General features: G+C 39.1%; 1 protein-coding gene across 11 annotated transcripts in view; it reads left to right on the forward strand.

The window, feature by feature from the left end:
- Window positions 1-21,006, forward strand: part of HDAC9 (histone deacetylase 9) — a 471,044-nt gene that overhangs the window by 427,219 nt on the left and 22,819 nt on the right. For all 11 annotated transcript variants that reach the window (XM_054161160.1, XM_054161166.1, XM_054161156.1 and 8 more), the window contains one exon: window positions 14,733-14,866. In XM_054161160.1, coding sequence (XP_054017135.1) covers window positions 14,733-14,866 — 134 coding nt within the window. The remainder of the gene's footprint in view (window positions 1-14,732; window positions 14,867-21,006) is intronic.

Here is a 21,006-nt window from a genome sequence, read left to right on the forward strand (position 1 = left end):
GACAGATTCTCATTAAAATTTGTTTGAGTAAATTGCCTACCATTTTCTTTTGGAAATATGAACTTGGAAAGAGGTCAAGTTCTTACTCCATTCAACATCACTGTCTTTGGACATGATCTTGCTGTTTTCTCTCCTTAAGCGAAATGGCGTGTCTAATTCTAAAGGTGTCTGACCATGGCACACCAGTTAAATCTGCTTGTGGAACTGGAGCCTTTGTGGCGTCCCTGTTCCTCTGGCCTTTACTTTTACAACAGCCATTTGCTGTTCTTCTACTAAGTTGTCTTGATTTGTATTGACTCATTTGTTTTATCAGGCTGCAAAGAGGGCAAGTGGCCCAGGCAAATTGGAATGCAAAAGCTGTTCTTCTTAGTAAACATTTCTTGACTTTTAAAACTCATTCATCCCATCCCTGATCATGTTTCTTTTTCATTTCCTATTAGGAAATAGTCACAGGCTCTAATTTATGTTCTCATTTAAATCCGAGGAGTGGTATTTCTTTGTAAAGATTCCTGGATACTTGTGTGATCAAGAGAACTGGTTACTTTCTTGTTACCTCTATGGCTTAATCAATCTCTGTTCTGTTGTATGTAAAGTTCCAATCACACATTAAGAGAGCAGATACTATAGGGTGTCATTTTATGAGCACTGTGAAGAAATGGATAATTAAGGTTAGGAAGCCAAAGTAAGCAGTGAGCTGGGGAGCCTCTAAGCCAAACAAAACATTCAGCAAATGTTAACAGATACCTTCACAAACTACTATATGAACAGAACATTTGACAAATACTGACATGTATGTTGTAGATAGGAAGCAAGGCCACACTATCTGGATCACAGTATCACACAGTATCACAGTATCACCAATGTTGGATCATTTATTTGTAACTGATACTTTGAACAGTTCTAATAATCCATAAAAGATGGGCCATACTTACATATTGTATAAGGACAGGGAAAACTTCCTAGCAAATTTGAGATAAGGGGCCCTGGATTGAAAGCCCAAATCCCAGCCAGTGGAGCCTCCAGAGCCTGACTCAGGAGTACCAGATGTCTCCAGAAGTGGCTAACCACTTGTCAGCCTAAGAGAGATTTGAAGAATCTCTCAGGGTTAATTGCAGATTTTCTTATATTTACTAAGTGTTAAAGTTGCCTCTCCCACAAGTGGACTTCAGAGTTTGCCACGATTCATCTTGGAACCAGTTCCTTTGAGATTTTTTAATGCACCCTACTGATGTAGATAACACATTCTCATTTTTGGCACATTTTCTAATAAAGGCTTTACAGTGTCTAATCAAGGAAAGGGTTTGTTGCTGTTTCCACATAGATGTCCCCGAGAACACGTGCTGGAAGCGATATGTGTGCTTTGCACATTGAACTTTTTGAAATGGGACCTGCAATTTTGTTTATAGTAAAAAGAAATATCAGGACTTTTAGAAGTTGGATAATTGGAATGGGAGCAAAGAGAAGTTGTATTTGTGTTGTCTGTGTTTTCTCTTCTGCTTGTTTTTTGGGGAGGTCCTCAGAATCTTTTGCTACTGTCCTTTGATGGCAGACAAAGGAATATACTTGGGCTGGCAAGGTGTCATTACCTTTTGCTATTACATTATTTGCTGTTCAATGAACTGCTAAAATTTGTCATTTCTCTTCTCCTTATTACATTCCTAATGAAGACACAAGCAGCACATGGAAATAAATAAATCAATGAAAAATGTTAATCTGGATTCACTGAAAGTATCATGGAGAGACACCTTTCCAGAACAATTATTCCAGTTTGGTACAAACTTTCATCCAGCTGTTGTTCTCTTCAGGCTCAGATGAAGCTGTTTACACACTCTTTTCTTTGAAAGGGTAAATCTAGAAATTGCATGTAAAAAATGTGCACAAAGGAATGTTATTTAGGTTTTATGGTTAATTGCTCTGAAGCTAGGCCAAAGGAAATTTGTGATTGCTTGCACAATGAAGCCCTTTTGCATATACTTTAAGATAGAGTTGTTTATAAAATTAACTTCTACTTTTCTGGACCTTTGCTTTTCTCAGAGAGCGCTGTGTTCAGGTTGTAATTATAAATGAGCAATCAATGCTAACTTCAAAGTCTCTGCCTAAATGTAAAAATAGATAAACCAAATGTTCCTTTACCTTTCTTCTGTATATCAGCTTTTTTTCCTGTTATCCTCTTGTCAATAGTGACAAGCTTAAGCACCACGAGCTCTGTTGTTAAAAGTGGTTGGTACAAAAATGGCACTGAGGAGCCCTAGATTTCCTGTTTCTTGAATATTCATTTCAGGTTACTTTGAAATGTTATTATTTTCCTGATTGTCCAATTTGTAGCCTCAGTCAGCAGATCACATATGGGTTGCAACTGCCCATGAGAAGCCACAGCTAGCATTTCAGGCATGTTCTGTGTAGCAGTCCAATAGAACAGACAATGTGTTAAAATGAATTTCTCATGGGCATTTCCAGACACAGTGAGGATGCAGGAAGACCCAGCACATCATTGACAAGAAGTGAAGACATCCTATCCTGGGAGAGTCACAAGGGCTATTCCTGCCTGTTTCTTTGGAAACCAGGATAGAATGAAAAACAATCCCATTTTTAAACACCCTCTGCCTGCAACCACATCCCTGCTCACACACACCTGTACCAGCCCTGACAGCTCCACATGTTGGATGTCACACCTCTTGAACAGGCAGCATCCAGATTTTACTCTTGATTTGTAGAGATTTTATCACTAAAGAAATGTGTTTTATTAATGCCTAGCACAACTAAAAATCATCTTCAGTTTGGAAATTTTTTGTTTACCTGCCTGCAAGCACATGTCCCCATACAGCTTTTTCACTCAGATCTGGGCATTCATTCCTTGCAAGTGTTATAATAAATGCATAGATTTACTGTCTGAGTTCACCATGGGGGTGAGGAAAAGAAAATTAAAGCTTTTTGTTTATGATTTGTTTTAAAAAGACTTCCAGGCCATATTGGAGCTGTTTCAGGTTGGGCTAGGTGTATGCCAGGTCTCATCAGCTTGAGATGGAGTCATGCATTACCTGGAAGGGAGACAGAGATGCCTTTTCCACTGCCACTAAGTACAAAAAGGTAGTTTGAGTTTATTAGTGATGACCCCTTAGAATAAGGCATAATCTGGTAAGAGATGTAAGTAGCTAAAAGGTTATACAGAGCAGCTGCTATTGGCTCCATGAGTCCAGATGAGTTTAGGAAACTGTTGTGCATTCACTGTAAAGTCTCTATTCTGGTTGATAAAATGTGGATCTCCAAAAAAGTGTTTGAACTTTAACATGGATTTCATTCAACATTTCTAGACTTACTTTACTATGGTTATAAGAAGAGAAATGTTTGCACTTATCTGGCCAAACTTTGCTCACTGTTCCAAAGATTCCCTTGCAGCTGTGGGATTGCTTCAGATTTTGTCTCTGTGACAGTATGGTAGTATGTCTGAATAAGTGGCAAGTGAAGTGATGTGGCTGCTCCCAGTGAGACCAGCTTATTGTCAAGTACCTGCTTATTTAAATGTCTTATTTGCTTTGACTGTTATCACTTTTCTGCCCACACAGATGAACCTGTCATCTGAAGCACACTGTATTTTCAATTCAAGGCCAGCTGCCTGTGCTTAGACCTTGTTTGCATCAGTAACTGGTCACTGTGGAATACATAGCTCACTGCAGACAAAATCTGAATTGTTTTCATGTTGATATAGCTGTAGGACCGCTTTACCTCTTTCTCTGTACATAAAGGATACAAAAATATACCCCTGGTGAAGAAATTCTCTGCATCCCTTTATAGAAATAAGATCATAAGCCTTCTCTGCTCTCTTTACTTTCTGACTGTTCCTGATGGATATAAGAAAATCTAATTCCTTTTAGTTTCATATTCACATACTTAATTTAGATTCATGTTCACATTCATTTTTGTTCTTGCTCATCCACTTGGTCATCCAATCATTTTACTTACATATCTTTATTTTCTTTTAGTCACAAGTGTATTTATTTCTCATCTTATTTAATAAGTCTCTTTTATTAATCCAACACATACTTTTATCCTTTTCTCAATTCTCTGATGTCTCATTTTTGTTTTCTTTCATTTTTCTACCCCTTGTGTAACAAATAGTAACTAATGAATTAGTTCCCTTCAACATATGGCCCAGCTGAAAAATTTAGGTGAAAACAGTGGGAAGATGTTTGAATTTTGGTCCATGACCATTTGAAATCAGCCAAAACTAAGAATGACTACAAAATGTATCCTTCTTTGCTGGAGTGACCACTGCATACTCCTATGAATGGAGCTGTTCTGAATTTGATGATTGTCCTTGTTGAACTTCTCGACTTACCTATAATAAGACAGATAAACATCTTCGTTGTCAGGGTCTTTCTAAGTAGCTTTGCTACAAAGATTGGGTATTTTTTGCCCAAGTTTTCAAATGCTGTGGCTCTTCAGCTTTGTGAGAAGGAAGAATAAATGCAATCCTGATGTTGCAGTTTGGTATATGTTGCTTGCTGTTCCTGGATCCACTAGGGAGCTTTGAGCTCTGGCAGCAGGTTGTTTTACTTCTAGCTGTTAAAGCTCTGGAGGCAGAAACAGTAGCTGTTCTGGTAGTAGATTTGCAGTGTCTCCATTTAGAAAAGCCAATGTACTGTTTTCCCATGAAGAAGAAACTCCTAATGTTGCTCAAGAAACAGTATCTTAATACTGAATGAATTATTTTTGCCCTGCTATGAACTTCCCACTTTTAAGGAGAATGACTAAGATGACTGTGGTAATGCAGCTGCAACAACATCTGGAGTCCTCAAATTACCTTGACATTAGTTAGCTGGATTTAGGTCTGAGTATAGCACAGAAATGTCATTGTTTGTCTTGATGTTTCTATTGTTCTGTGAAGATTAGCAATTATTTTAGGTTTGCCAGCTTCTCTTAATACTGCTGTTGTGCTAAGGTACCAGCAGGGATAGTGTTCATTTACTTATGGATCCTGCAGAATCAGATTGTTCCTGAGTGACTCTGTTCCTCATACTGAGAAAATCCATGACTGCTCATTCACCTGAAGACATTTTTTTACCCAGGCCTTCTTATGATTGGTGGTTTGAGTTTTTCTAAGAAAAGATTAAAAAAACCCACTGCAATTGTATGAGGGTTTCTGGAGCACTACTTCTCAAGTGGTAATTAATGGGTCACCACTTGACTGCAGAAGCTCACAGAAGGGCTCTTCCCAAGAGATGTATGCCAGAACTGGAAGGATAAGGATGAGAGATTTCATATTCTAAGAAAAGGTTCTATTCTCAAATGTGTTTCCAAGGGGAAGAATATCTGGGGAAACAAAGAGACCACTCCTATTCCAAATTAACTTGTTCCAGACCCAGCAGCTGAACCTGGCCCTAATGTCTACAAAATGAGGTTTGTGGAGGGGAAATTTACTTTCATTCTTTAAAAATTTTACATATTTGTGATGAGGATGAGTCATATATTTTCCTATGGGGAAATAAAGTAAATAAATTAAAATATATATTACATAACCACTCCTCCTGTGCATCAGAACAAAATGAATGTCAGCCCATGCAATTCCTCACTGCCTTTTCTTGGGCTCCCAGCAGGTCAAAGCTCTTGCAAACTCTGCTGTGTAATAACTCTGCTGTGTAATAACATGAGTGACAAGGTTTTGACATGTCTTCTCTATTGGGGAAGAAGGCCAAGTAGAGCCACCTATGTCATTCAAATGGTAGCTGCACTTTCTTTTACTCTGTGGAGTTTTGCTCACTATGTCAAGGCATCTGTGTGTCCTTCTAATAGCACAAAAAGTGACAAAGGGACTGTTGTATGGGTTGAAATCACATTCTTAATTCTTACAGGTTTTTGTAGTAGAACAGCATAATTGAAAGTTGCTCAATGTATTTTACTTGGAAATTGCAATTAATCAGATGACGGTAAGGAGTCAGACACCAAACCCAGTTTCAGTACCATTTCCTTTACTGAGTTTTACACATTGCCTTTATAATAAGTGGTGACAGGCAGTGCATTTCTGGGTGATTATAGCATATGTCAGGTGGGGTTAATGGGCACAAGGCCAGAGGGAAAGTGAGTAACTACTTGAGATGTACAGTAATCCCTTAGAAATGCATTGCTGTATTCCCTCCTGATACTATAAAAGGATGTTTATTAAACAACGTGATGCAAATCATGAGAGACTCTAGGCCTCTGATACTAATATTGAATCCACCAGGAAATTGGATGCCAAATTTATTAGGAAACAGAATATTTACCTCAAGTTTATCCAATTACAAGAGCCTGTCTCTGATATTATATCTGTGTCCTTAGTCTTGGAACGATGCATGATCCACATCTGGAGGCCAGGTCTTTAGATAATGGTATATGCCAATTAACACTAACTAGGGAACCAGCCTTAAGTTAATGTGACGTGTTGATGTGGCAGGGTCAATAAATGGCTGCAAATAAAGTGAGAGCTTTAATTTGTAGACTCTGAGAAACTGTATATGTTGGAAAGATCGTTCAGTCCATGCTGCTTTTCTTGGCAAAATCTTGTAGACATCTTCAGAAAATGGCAGTCAGCTCTCAGCTTCTGAGTGATAGCCTTTAAATCAGATCCTTTGTGTTAGTCTCTTGGGTCAGTTCAAAATTAACTGACTTGGCTTTTCATCAGTTCAAAAAAGAAATAAGCCTAGATCTTCACATCAGATTGATTTCGGTCATAAATCAGTGCCCACATTTCAGCTTTACCCTTTTATAAGAGCAGAAACTTTGCCCTACATATTTTAGGCAGTAGCATTACAGTAAACTTCTCCAAACTTAATGAAGCTTACAGATTTATTTGGATAGTCAATAGTAGTATCTGATTTTCATTCCAGTGTGGATTAGAAACAAATTCTTCATGCTTTGAATTAATTTATTTTTTTAATCAGATGTGGTGTTTTCTAGCCAACCCCTTACAGAGTCTAGACTCAGATTTGTAACATCAGATGTATATATTGTATATCAGTTTAAATCAGGCAACTTAATCAGATTTGGAAGAAGTTGCCATGATAACAGTACTACCACTTGGCAGATTTCACAATCTGTGTGACAGAATTTCAGTAGATTATTATTAGTATGATTAGAGTATCTCCACACAATCTCTTTAGAAGGATTTTTAATCTCTTTAGAAGGATTTTTAATCTCCAAGGTGAAGAAAAAAAACCCCAAACAAAAACCCAAACCACCAAAACAACACACCCCCACAAAAAAAAAAACCAACACAAACCAAAAACCAAAACAACAAAAGAGAAGAAAGAAAATAAAAGAAATCCTCTCAAACCTCATGGAGAATCCCCTCACCACCCAGATGAAGCAGCAACCTTTTTTTCAGAGCTCTGAATCCAAGATTCTAAAATGCCACCTTGCTGTTTGCAGTTCTACATTTCCTCTCTTGGCTTTTGCTTTCTAATGCGGAACAGCTAACATGTTCCTCAGTAAAACACTGAAGAACTCCATGGGACAGATAATCACACTCCCTGATCAGCTTTACTTACTAAAGGATTTACTAAATAGGAAGCAAAATAAAACAGAGGGAGAAGATGGCAGAACAGCTGAGAAATTATTACTTGGGCCAAATGTGAGATGGAGTCCAGATGAAGATGAAGTGAGGAAACCTAGAAGTAAGACATGAAGACAGGAAGAACTGGGCTAAAATAATTCAGACAGTTTTGGGAATATCCAAAGGTACCTGCTTTGATTCTGGCAGCTGGAATCTGTGGTTGAGTATTTCTGAATCCACACATCAGCACTGTAACAGCACTAAAAATGTCTTCAGTATTTTGTACATTGCTATGACCTGTCCTGGAGGATACAGAATTTCTTCTGCTTGATAATGCGGGTTACAAAGGAACTCCCTTCCCTTTATTTTCAATATGAACTAGTTGGGATGGAGTTTGGGGACCCTTCTTTCTCCATGTGTTTTCTCTGAGGAACATTCTGTCAGGTGGTCAGTGCTGCCATTGTGTGGTGAAGGCGTACAAGTTCCCCCTTTACACAGGTCTAAGCAAATGCAGTGAACTATTTAATTTGCTTGGCTACATACATATCTCAAGAGAGCTGAAGATGCCTAGATCATCCTATTTAGCATTGTCAAGGTGGTCTTTTCTTGCAGTGTATTAAGTGGCTGTCAAAGAGGTACCCTATGTATCCATAAGTATGTGCTTAATGGAGATTTAATAAGTTATGTCCAATGTAATGGCTGAGAAGCAGCTAATTATGAAAAATATATTACTGTAGAACTAACAGGCATGCAATAATAACATCTATTATATAAATTGTTAATCCAAAGGAAAAAAAAAAAAAGTGATCCTGAGACCACTGGTATTTATTTAACATACAATTACTGTCTAATTTAATCTAAATTAAATGCCTGCTTGAGACATGTAATTTGAAGTGTTACTGAGCTTCCTTCCCCAGTATTAAAAGCAAGAAATCTGCAGCTAATGCCTGGAGGCCAGATCTCTTACCATTGAAATTCAGGCACCTCAACGCTAACATTCATAATTTCATCCATTTGGCAAATGTCTTTCATAAAAAGTGTTTGCCATTAAAATCTCCCTTTCCCCTCACTCAGGGACACATCCTAACAACTGAGTCAAACATCTGACTTAATCCAAAGTTTTGACTGAGTGAGAGGTCTTGAGTTAATACCTGAGAAGAAAATGGGTTCACGTATAGAACACAAGCTTTGCAAAATGCTCATGCTCCTGCCAGTGCTGGAAGGGTAAATTATCATTTGACTCCTGTATGGACATATTTATTTAGGACACGTAGCCTGGTGACTCAGGAAGTTATGTAAAAACTGGCCCAGTTAATTTTAGATGCTATTGTTGGAGGAATATCAATGAAAATTAATCAAATAGTCATGAAGGAACCACAAGGAAGGAGTGCAGAACACTGGTGGGTAGACTTTTGGCACCAATCATTGCAACAATTTTAATGTGAGGAAAACACATTCTCGAGTAAATTAGAGAGTAATGGCATGATTAAATGGCAAATAATAGTTAAATACATGCTTGGAGGTCCAGGACAGAGACTGTGGAGTTTTTGGGGTTTTGTGTGTATTCCTCTCCAGGCTGCTCCAAGTAGCCAGAGGAGCTCACCAGAACTCTGCCTGTAATTGAGGGTTGGATTGTAGCTTTTAAGACCCAAGCTCAAAGCACTGTTGGGGCCCTGCTGCTGTGGCTGAGGAAGCTGAGGCTTTCTCCATGACTCCATAGCTTCGCCGGCCATTCAGCTGTCGACGTGTCCTTGTTCCTCCAGCAGCCGCCTTCCCTGAGCAAAAGCCAGCACCATAGCTCTGCTCAGTCTGCTGTCACCCCAGCAATGACTGAGCAGGAGACATCTGCTCTCCTCATGCACACTGGGGGAGAGGGAAGGATCCTGCCTTCTGCTGAGGCAGGTTTAGTCCCACTAACTGGGTGTTTGTCCGTTTGCTGGCAAACAAACTGAGTTGCATGTAGGACTTCATGCAAATGAGGAGTGCTGTGATGCTGGCTGGGAGTGTACCCTGTCCATATGGTTCATTTCTCTGTCTGCTGAGAAGAGGATGTGAAAAGAATAACATTCACAAGTTGTCTTAATTCTCAAATGTCTCTTTCTCAAAATGGGAGTCCATTGGAGGAGAACTGGCCACGTTAAGATGTGTTTTACCTCTCTGTTTGCTGATTTCCATTTCGGGTTGTGAGGGTAAGGATATCTCAAAAACAAAACCAGAAAACTGAAATAACTCTGGATTCTCTTTTTGTAGGATTTAATATCTTTTTTCTTGCTTTTCAGTAAGTCCAAGTAGAGTATAGTTGCTCCAGTGACTGTAGTCAAATGAGGCTGAAGCCTCACCTATGTCATTCCTTGCTATTTGGTAGAACTAGAAGGAATGCATGGGGAGCTTGTCTGTTAGAAAACAAAAACAAAACCACTCATAACAAAACAAACCAAACAAACCCCCAAATTAAAAGCAAACAAGAAAACAAAAGACCCCAAGGTTGTTACTGGGACATCAGTAAAAGCTGCTTGACTTGCTTAGATGGGAATTTAAGTGGTCAGCGCACTCTGTCCTTCAATAACAGCCTGGCTACTTGCTCATTAATAGTGTTAATTTTGGCCCTTTCTGCCTTCCTACAATAGAATATTCTCTTACATAAGGCTGAATGTTGTAACTCCTCCTCTTAATACCTCTGTAGGCAAGGAAAGGGTATAATTCAGAAGTACAGGTTATATTTTTGTTCAAAAGTTTAGATTTTTACTTCAAAGGTCAGAAAATAGCAGCTCATACATTGCATATCTCTCCAATACACAACATGGTTTTATAAAGACTCCAGCTCTGCTCTAGTCTTCTTTGCTTAGATGTGCAACTCTACAAACCACAGTTGGGTTTTGTGTGGGTTTGGGTTTGGTTTTTTTTGGGGGGAGGGGGAGTTGTTTGTTTGTTTCTTTGCTTTTGTTTTTGGGTTGTTTGGGTTTTTTTTTGTCAGGGAAATGTAAACCATTTGGTGAGCAGGATTTTCAGAACTACTTAGACGTGTTTTAATCTTGTTTCTTTTGCAAATTGAAGATTTATCATTGCTTTTAAAGGGATCATAGTGAACAAATATTAAGCGCTTTGCAAATTCTGCCTTGGATGTCTGAATATTGGATCTGTGGAGGAAACAGGTACTTCTGAAATTTACATTACAGAAATTAGAAAAATAATAGTTGGCACAGAACCATGCTCACAATTTCCTGGCACACTGCATGAACCTAATTTTAAAAAAACTGTTGCTCCTTCTCTGAAGTACAAGTTCCTGTAGCACATTTACAAGAAGATTTGGTGAGACCCCACCTGGAGTACTGCGTCCAGTTCTGGAGCCCCTGTTACAAAAGGGATATGGAGGTGCTGGAAGGTGTCCAGAGAAGGGCCACGAGGATGAGCAGAGGGCTGGAGCACCTCTCCTGTGAGGACAGACTAAAGGAGTTGGGGCTGTTCAGTCTGGAGAAGAGGTTCTGAGGTGACCTTATTGTGGCCTTCCAGTATCTGAAGGGGGCCTACAAGAAGGCTGGGGAGGGACTTCTCAGGATGTCAGGTAGTGATAGGACTAGGGGGAATGGAATGAAGCTGGAGGTGAGGAGATTCAGACTGGACGTGAGGAGGAAGCTCTTCACCATGAGAGTGGTGAAGTCCTGAAATGGGTTGCCCAGGGAGGTGGTTGGGGCACCATCCCTGGAGATGTTTAAGACCAGGCTGGATGAGGCTCTGGCCAGCCTGATCTAGTGTGAGGTGTCCCTGCCCATGGCAGGGGGGTTGGAACTAGATGATCCTTGTGGTCCCTTCCAACCCTGACTGGTTCTATGATTCTAAGTTGACAAAATGAAAGAGATGTTAGGATGCTTTTCTCAAAGAAGTCAGAGACTTAGAAGTGTAGAATGCCCCTGTATGTATAATCTTTTCTTACTGACTGAAGTGATTGGATGTCTAAGTGCTTTTTCTTTTGTATATTATTAATATTTGGCATTTTTAACTCATGTTTATGGCCCTAAATAATTGTGGATACTGCCAGGGCCATTTCAGACCCCGGTTAATAGGTGCTTGCCATTGAGTGAAACACTCAGACTCTAAATGGACCAAAGGCACCTGCAGCTTCAAAGAAGCAATGCCAATTTAAGGCTGGACTGAATACCAGGCATTGATGTCTTAATATTACTTTCCATGGTATAACTGAACTTTTTCTCTTTCTTTAAATGCCACTAACCTATAACTGTTATGCTACACCGTGGAAGCACACAGCAAGTCCTAACTGAAAATATCTTTTAAAGCCAGCATCACAGCTGGCACCTTTTTTAGCAGACACAGTGGAAGGGACAAGAACTGCTGCTGATTTCCAGAAATTCATGTGAGCCATAAGATCCAGGATTCAAAATGTTTGCTTGATTCCTTTCTTACCTTAGAGTTGCTTAATTTGGCATCAAATATATGCTTGATCTCCTTATATCAGTGGAGATGACTGATTCTTTTTATGGTGCTTGTTACTATTTTCTTCTTGTTTTTCTTCATTATTTGGCATGAACTACAGCCCATTTTAAAACCATTACTTGACTGGGATTGCTTTCTTTCCATTTTGTTACTTCTGCACTCCAGGGGATTTCCTTGAGGAAGCTAATGTCTTTCCTAGGTTGTTGCAGTGACACAGTATCCAAGTTTCTTTGTTAAGAGTTTCCATAACTCATTTGGTCAATGTTGGTTCTGTTGGCTAACATTATTTCCTCCCTTTTAGCAAGTCACCTTTACTTTCCTTGGATAATTACACTGAAGAAAACCCCCATCATGTTGATTTGGTTTGGCAACACCTTGTTACCGTGATCTCTGTTGGGAAAGATGCTTTCTGTATGGTTCATTTCATCCTGACTCAGACAGGGATGATTATTATAGCATTGATACCAGGAAAATCATTAGGAAACCAAGCAGACAAACTAACATTGTAACAGTGTCTGCAAGTTACATCACATATGGCTACCCAAAAGGAGAAAAAGGCATTGCAAGGATCTTTACATTTATTGCCACACATTGCTCAGAAAATTACGATGTGGCATCAGCAATGTTCGCAGTCATACAGAATGTGCAGGGGAAACATGGTAGAACTTTCCCTTCTTCACAGAAGCTGTATAACACGAGAGATAATGTTGTCTTAGAAGTGCATTTGGATTTCTCACAGACCCAAAGGGTGAGATGTGGGGAGTCTGTGCCTGTTCATTCTTCTTCATTTCCTTTAAATGCTGTATGTATAACTCGCCTTACACTGTTGGCACTCTCTTCTTATGAATTCTGAGATCACATGTGTAACATGCAGACAGAAATAAATCCCATAGGTAAAAGAAAGTAGAAATTGGCTAAAGATCAAAGGTTATCCCCATTCCACTCCTTCCTTCACTTTTATTATCCTGTCTAAATTTGGTCTTTTGTAGAGAGGATTGGGTGAGTAGGTTTTTTTTTCATGAAGAAAGGTTGAGCTTAAATGAGAGTTTAAGGTTTTATTTGTTTTTCAATCTTGTATGTAATTTGAACTACGGTGTAGTTACTTTGCTGGAATCAAGACTTCGTTTCTTAGAGGGTACAAAAGATCATGGAGGGCCTTAGGGAAACAATATTTCACCTCTAATGTTCTGTGATCATCTAGAGATTAAATGTCAAGTAGAGGAGTTTGGGTTTGAGGAATTTTTTTGTTGTTGTCTGCACAGCTAAACAAAATCTGGTGTCATCAAAGTTCTGGAAATACCTGGGCATGTGCTTTGGACACGATGGTCTTGAAGGTCTCTTCCAACCTGGTTTATTCTATTTAACAAAATCCTAAGATGTAAGCAAAGATAATTGTGAGATTGCTTCTTTGCCAGATCAAGCCTTAAGTCTTCTGGAAAATTTATGCAGAGAATATCCTTGCAATTATTGTGCTTTTTAATTTTTTATGACCTTCTTTTCTGGAACATAAAAACCAAAATATTGATTTTTCTGTCTTTATAGAGGTACCTTCTAAATGCTTTATTTAAGGCTATGAAATGCACTGGAATGTGTAGTGATGACCACCAGTAGAGCAACTAGAAAAGTAGAAGCGGAAAAGTTAAGAATGGAATGTGTTGAGTATTTAACTTCAACGGTTTCAAAGCTTTACTTATCATTACTCACTTAAGGGAGATCAATCAAAAACCAGTGTTCAGGAGGGGCTTGGACGTGGCACTTGGTGCCACGGTTTGGTCATGAAGTGTTGGGTGACAGGTTGGACTTGGTGATCTTTGGGGTCTCTTCCAACCTTGGTGATTCTGTGATTCTGTGATTCTGTGATTCAGTAGCTGTCCTGGGAAACTACCACAAAAGTTCTCTCCCAATTTACAATTTTTCATTACTGTTTGGGTTTTTTTCATTAAAAATGAAATAAACTACTTTTACTTGAATCACAGATGAAACCTTTGTGCTAATGTTTATGTAGTTATGAATTACCACATAAAATGAAGTACCATCATTTTTGGCCTTGGTACAGAATTGATGAGAACATTGTTGGAGTGAGCACTACTGGTAGAGATATCTGTGGACTTTTTCAACTTCTAGCAAAACCCTGAATCAAAATAAAAGATCTAGTCGATAGTGCTGCTTTCAAAAGCACTTCAAAATGGAGCTAAGAGGCAATGTGTGTTTCCACTATTTTTTAGCCTATGGTTGTGTATTATGCTCAAACCCTAATACAAACAAAAATACAAAGGGAGGAAGAATGCAGCTTGAAATAAAAACTGAATTGAATTTCATTTGAAAAAATACATTCTTTTTAATTGTAGCATCACAGTTTAACTACAAATATCAATGCCATACGTGACCAGGGTTATGTCAGATCTCCCTAAGTGATGTGGGGTATACATTGCATTGATGTGCAAAGAAGAGGATCCAGGGTGATAATGGTTAACAACGGTAAGAAGAGAGACAAACTCTTGTTTCAACTATTCTGCAGCTATTAGGGATCAGCATGAAGGACATTATCTCACATCTGCCTCATAGAAAATTGCATATACCTAACTCCAAGGCATCTGGTGTGGGGTCTAGTCAGAAACAGGATACTGGTCTAAATATATCCCATGCTCCCTGTGCAATATCCGTTAGCTTTCTGCATTCTGATGCAGCAGATGTGAAGTATGCCAGTAGTATCTGTTCTGCATTAATTATTTGCACTACTGTATTTGAATCCTAGGTTTTGGCCACCTAACCAAGGAATTGCTGAAGCTAGCGGACGGCCGTGTTGTGCTGGCACTGGAGGGAGGACATGACCTTACTGCCATCTGTGATGCATCTGAAGCATGTATAAATGCCCTTTTAGGAAATGAGGTAAAACATAAATCATAATAGGTGGAGAGAATGATCCAAGGCTGCTGAAATGCCTATCTTTGTTTTTCTTTTAGTAACAATGGCATCAGTCCTCTTTTTTTCATGTGGTGTAAAAACATGTGGTTTGACATCATTGTAGTCATTGGTATGCATATCATCTAGCAGGATCAGACTTTCCAGCCAAATATCATGGGGGGTTAAAAATGGCTTTTGTAAACTGTCTATTGATCTTAGGGACTGGATGTTGCAGGGAGATGTTTTGGCTTTGTGTGGTTTTGGTTTTTGTTTTTCTTTACACTATTTTGACACTTCAGATGGAATGTAGAAGAAATTATTTCAGAGACATTTGAACATTCACAACGTGAATAAAAATCTGACTAAGATTTTGAAAAAAAAAATGTCTAGATGAAGACTTAGGTAGGTCTGTATGAGATTCAAATGGAGTGTTCAAGATTTGCCCAACAGTGTATATATATTATTTAAAAGCATTTGAGAGTAGACCATCAGACTAAATAAATATGAGTACACACTATTTATGTACACAGACACATGATAAGCGTTCATAGTAGTGAAAATTGTTCTGTTGTTCACTAGAAAATGCCTTTTCTCCTATAAATATGGTGAGAAGGAAAATAAGCTTGCTGAAGGTACACCCAAAATAAACTGGGAATTTTTTTTTTAATTGTGTTATAAAGTTCAGTGTGTTACTTTTTGTTTTCCCCCAGGGGAAGTGGTAATAGCTATGTAATCACTTCAATGAAATGTGTTGTTTCCAAATGTGTTGTTTTCTGGAGCGTGTCCAGAAAAGGGCAACAAGGTTGGTGAGGGGCTTGGAGCACAAGCCCTATGAGGAGAGATTGAGGGAGCTGGGGTTGCTTAGTCTGGAGAAGAGGAGACTCAGGGGTGACCTTATTGCTCTCTACAACTACCTGAAGGGGGGTTGTAGGGAGGTGGAGGTTGGTCTCTTCTCCCAGGCAACCAGTACCAGAACAAGAGGACACAGTCTCAGGCTGCGTCAGGGGAGGTTTAGGCTGGAGGTTAGGAGGAAGTTTTACACAGAGAGAGTGATTGCCCACTGGAATGGGCTGCCTGAGGAGGTGGTGGGGTCGCCGTCGCTGGGGGTGTTCAGGGCGAGGCTTGACAGGATGCTTGGTTGTATGGTTTAGGTGATTGGGTAGTGTTGGATGATAGGTTGGACATGATGATCTCGAAGGTCTCTTCCAACCTGGTTAATTCCATTCTATTCTATTCTATTCTATTCAAATTGCACGGTAGTCTGTCCATTCCCTTACGTTTGAAGACTTCATACCTGTGTAAATAGTGTGAAGGAATGTGTCTTCTGATGGCCAGTGGATGGAAGGATTTTCTAAGTGTTCATTTAAACCTTCACTTTTCATCACTATGACCCAATTTAAAAATAAAAACTTCATTATTTTTTACATTATATATGCAATGAATGAAGTTATAGCTTTCTCCAAAAAAATTATCAGAAATGTAAAGAAGCAGATATGTCCACAAAATTAAGTAAAAAAGTGCTTTCCTTTGATTTCATCTACTAGCACCTTTGGCAAGTCCCATAAGGAGTGTTCACCAGTGGGAGGACATGCACTCTTGAAAAAAGATGCTCAGCTCAGTGAAGCATTTGACAGTCTTAGTGAATGCAATGTTGCCTCCCCTTCAGCTGCCATTCCTGGGTACTCTCATTGATATTTTCTGTCATCATCTTCCCTGTGGTAGCATCTTATGGCATCAGTGGCTTTTCATAGCCCTTCTAAATCCATTCCTTGAAATTTGCACCCTTGTGGGACTGAAGCAAATGCTACAATGCTGATGACATGACTTGTCTTCCTCCGTGTAGATGCCTGGGTCTCTCTGTCCAGTTATGACCATTTGGTGGTGCTACCTATTTATGAAATCTGCCCTGTTTTGTTTTAACAGTATATCACACCCAGCTACTCTTTCTGATGTCACTGGCAACCAGTTATCTGAGAAAACATGCTGATTGTGAGAAAAGTGAATGAAAGAAGTGTGCTGGAATAGAGAGTTTCTTCCATTTCATCTTAGAGTAACAAAGCAATCAGGAAATTAAATTGTGAGTCCATCTGTTTGCAAGAGATAGCAAAGCAAATTTCAGGAGAGGCAAAAATTCAGTAACCAGCAGCCATTTTTAATCCATTTGTAAAAGAATCATGATCATTAATAACTTAAAACACATGCAGCACATCTTACTCTCATGTACTCTTACTCGCAGCATTGTCTTCAGGAGCACATATTAAATGGTATGCTGGGGCAAAATTTTGAAGAGTTTATATGTTGTGGCTGCTAAGAAGAAAATAATGCTACAGAGAGGATGTTGTTACTAACAGTACCATAAGAAATTGGTGTTTGCTTAAAAGAATAAGTAAAGGTGTTACCAGGGAGAAGACACTAATGAGGAAGTCAGGTGCCTAGTTAGCAGTTAGAAATCAGTACATCTGTTGACATCTAGACATTTATGGCAAGCTACACCACATGGCCCATAGCATGTAGATTGCTTAAACTCAGCATAATACTCATGAACTTGCAGAGCAAACTCCAAGTGTGTTCCTGCCAAGGACAAAAAGAAATATTTTCCTTCAAACAACCTATTATTGTAAGGCAAGGATGCATTCTTCCTTGAATGCAATTCTTTGCAGGTGATTAATAGGATAATTATAATTCATTATCTGCCCTTCGCTTTTACAAGCAGTATATAGTGCCACCCCAGCATAAAAACGCTGGCAAGATGAACAGTTTTTAAACACTGTGCATGTAATTGAACTCAAATTAGAAAGGTTGAGAAAGGCCTTTGTAAGGTACTCTGCAGTTTGTCAAACGTATTTATTCATGTGCTGAGGATTAGAATTCATAAACATTTTGCAGGGTCTTTTGAAAACTTTGTCTTTTCTTTTGTTGTTTTTGGCCAGGAGTTGTCAATACAGACATTCACTGCTTCGTGTGTTCTATTACCAACAGAATAACATTTTTTAGAAAGGGTGATTGTGAAGCTAGCCACAACTTCCAGCTTCCATGGAGAGCTGGTTTGATATGTTGAGGCAACATCAAACCTACAAGTGCAAAATGCTTTCTTTTCTTAATTCGTCTCTGAACATCAAGGAGGAAACCAGGCTGACATCCAAAATTTATATGTGGCCTGTAGCAAGATAACTTCTTACTCTTAACAAATGCAAGCAAAGCCACTAGGAAAAGAACATGCTGTCAAGTTCATCTTCTGTCAATAATTTGAGCACAGCACAGGAAATTCCTGTTGTTGATTTTGATGAATAATAATAAAAAGTATTAAAAAGGCTCTCTCAAAAAGATCCTAAAAAGGATCAGAATTTATATGAGCTGTCAGCCCCATCTATGTGCAGTCAATACTTTTGAACTCCTCAGCAGAAGTGCTTCTGAACAACTTCAAAGCTTCCTATTTTGACAGAAACACGAATGGAATTATAATTGTTGGTATTCTCTGACTGGAGATACTTACAATGTCAATTGTTTCTTTCTAAGACCCACTTCTCTAAGCTGAAGTGTCTAGTGCCTTTTTAGATACCTAAATGCATTTAGGACATCAGCAAAGGGCTGGTAGATCTAATGTAGAGCTTAAAGGAGATCCATACCCTTTTTGAGTGGCAGCTGGAAATCAGGAAAAATACCCTACTGAATCTGAAATGGCCTAATCTGGTTTGATTGTGTGAATCCCTCCCTAAATGAGGAGAAACATAGTAAGGAAAGTATTAGAGGTAAAAGTAAGGATAAATTTTACAAAGATTACATTTTTAATTAGAATATTTAAGTATAATTTACTTATTTAAATATGCATATATATTTCAAGATCTCAGGTTTTCTTGTCCATGCTTCTGTGTTCAAAGGGGAAATTTTCATGCTACTTTGAGAAAAGTCCATTTGACCATTTGCAGAGCTAATTAGGAGCACTGCAGGTTATCTCCTTGGAAGGAAATCTTCCTAAGAGGTGAGAAGAGATTAAACAGCTGGTTTCCCTTGAAATCCAAAGTGAAAACATGGAAATCTCTCTGGATGGTAAAAAGGCAAGATGAGCATCAGTTGCTTTAAAATATCCCTGAATTATCTCAACACGATTTGAGAATGTGTCCATTAAAAGAGCATCTGTCAAAACAAAGGAGATGATGGAGTCAGATAGTTGAAAAAAAGACTTTACTTTTACATTTATTTCTGAGATTATCATGTACTCCTGTGCTTAAAACTCAGTTCTCTCATTTACTGCAACGCTCTTTAAATGATTCCTCAGTCTTTCACACATTGGTTGTATAATTTCAAATACTTGTTTTATAAAGCATACATAGGTACACATATTACTTCAATGATGAAAACCATTAAATGTGAAGATTTTTTTGTGCTTTTTTCCAAGAAGTGTGTGGAAATCAGGTTGAATATTGAGATTTCCCCCCAGAATCTTTGTAATGAAGAATGAAAACGCCACGCTATTTTATCCAATCCAGCTTTGGTGCTATAAAGATCTCTGCTGTGCACTTTGGTGCCAGGTGGTGTTGAGTAAGGCTGCTCTATACATGCAAGGATAGGGTCTGGTTTCTTTCCTCCACATTACTTTTGAAGAGGCACTGCTTGGTTTTAAAAAGCCCTCAAGGACTAGGTTTTCTCGAGTTCAGCATCCTAAATCCTGCAGCTTATTTCCAACATAACTGCATTCAGCTGGGGGTTCTTCTGCAGCCAAAGAGAGTAAGGAAGGGTTCCTTCAAGCACAGAATTCTCTGAGTCCAATACTAAGGATTTGGTTCTTCACTCATCCCATCCCTTTTCAAACAGCCAGGTGGGATATTTCCATGGGACATGGAAGTCAGTCTAATCATCACGGTCCCTCTGATCTGTCTACAGGTTTGGGCAGTATCTAGATGGTACAGCAGTTTGCTGTGGTCTAGAGCAAGTGATAATTAGTTACAGATGGGGTCGTGCTCTTCTTTGCATAGAAGAAACAGAGAAGTGCAATCCACAGTGTGCTCTGCCCAGCGGGGCCCTGCAACAAAGGCAAAGAGGATGCATGTCTGCTCTCATTGACTGTGGCAGCCAAGGCTGAATTTGGCCCTAAGTGCAAAAACATTTTTAAGTGACTAAATTTAACATCTTCTAGTAAATACTCTTCTGGCTTGAATTTCAGTCTGAAGCAGAATTTGACAAAACATTGTGATTGGTTGGCTCCCAAGCATGCTTGAAAACTTATACTAGAAAATGTTCTCGTAGAGTGTGAAGTATGTGCTTCTCTCTGGCAATCTGTTGAGCTGGCATTTAGGAGGGGATGGTAATTTAAGTGGAAAGCTCATACTCTGCAGCTTTCCTGCTGATGATGAAAAGTTGGCATTTTGTGTTTTGTGGAATTTGGTGTGAATCTGGGGCTGCTTGCCAGCTCAGCAGTGAGCTTTGCCAAGAGGGACTGGACTGCGTTAAAGGGGGTTATTTACCAGAACAGGTAAGCATTTCTCTTTCCAAAATGGAAATATTCATGGAAGTGAATATGGCCTGAGATCAATTTTAAATTGCATGGTAAACTTGGTCACAACCTCACATCCTCATTCTTAGTTTGAGTCTAATACCAGAAAATTGTTAATACTGAGTCTAAGCCACCTGCTGCTTGCATCTATGCTGCTTGCATAGATGGGGTAGGAAAGTGGAGCAAGTATGTGCCAGAGGTCAGCATGGTGACATAAAATACCCAAGGTAGGCAGTGGGAGTCATGATGTGGTTTTGCCAAAGAAACACAGAATATTATGATTCCAAAGTTACATAGTTCCAAGGCATCCCTTGATTTTTGTGGACTCGTAGATGCTAATGACCCTTTGTGCCTTTGAACCTATTACCTACTGAAAAGTGACTTGTTTATGTACCCCATTGTAACAGTGGATCACAAAAGTACATGCCTAAAGTGCTTCTATATAAACAGAAAGTGCAGAACCTTGGAGAAGATTGCTAATGTAAGAATACAGAAGACCTGCAAGAGCTGAACTTAGTCTTCTATAATCACAGGCAACCCTGACAGCAAGTCCAGTCTTTATGCTGATACTCTTCCGCAGTGTAACCAGGAAAGGGAGGTTGTAATGCTTCCCCCTGCAGCCTAGGTGCTCCTG

Source organism: Dryobates pubescens, chromosome 4 (assembly GCF_014839835.1).
Source record: "Dryobates pubescens isolate bDryPub1 chromosome 4, bDryPub1.pri, whole genome shotgun sequence".
In the NCBI taxonomy this organism is placed as follows: domain Eukaryota; kingdom Metazoa; phylum Chordata; class Aves; order Piciformes; family Picidae; genus Dryobates; species Dryobates pubescens.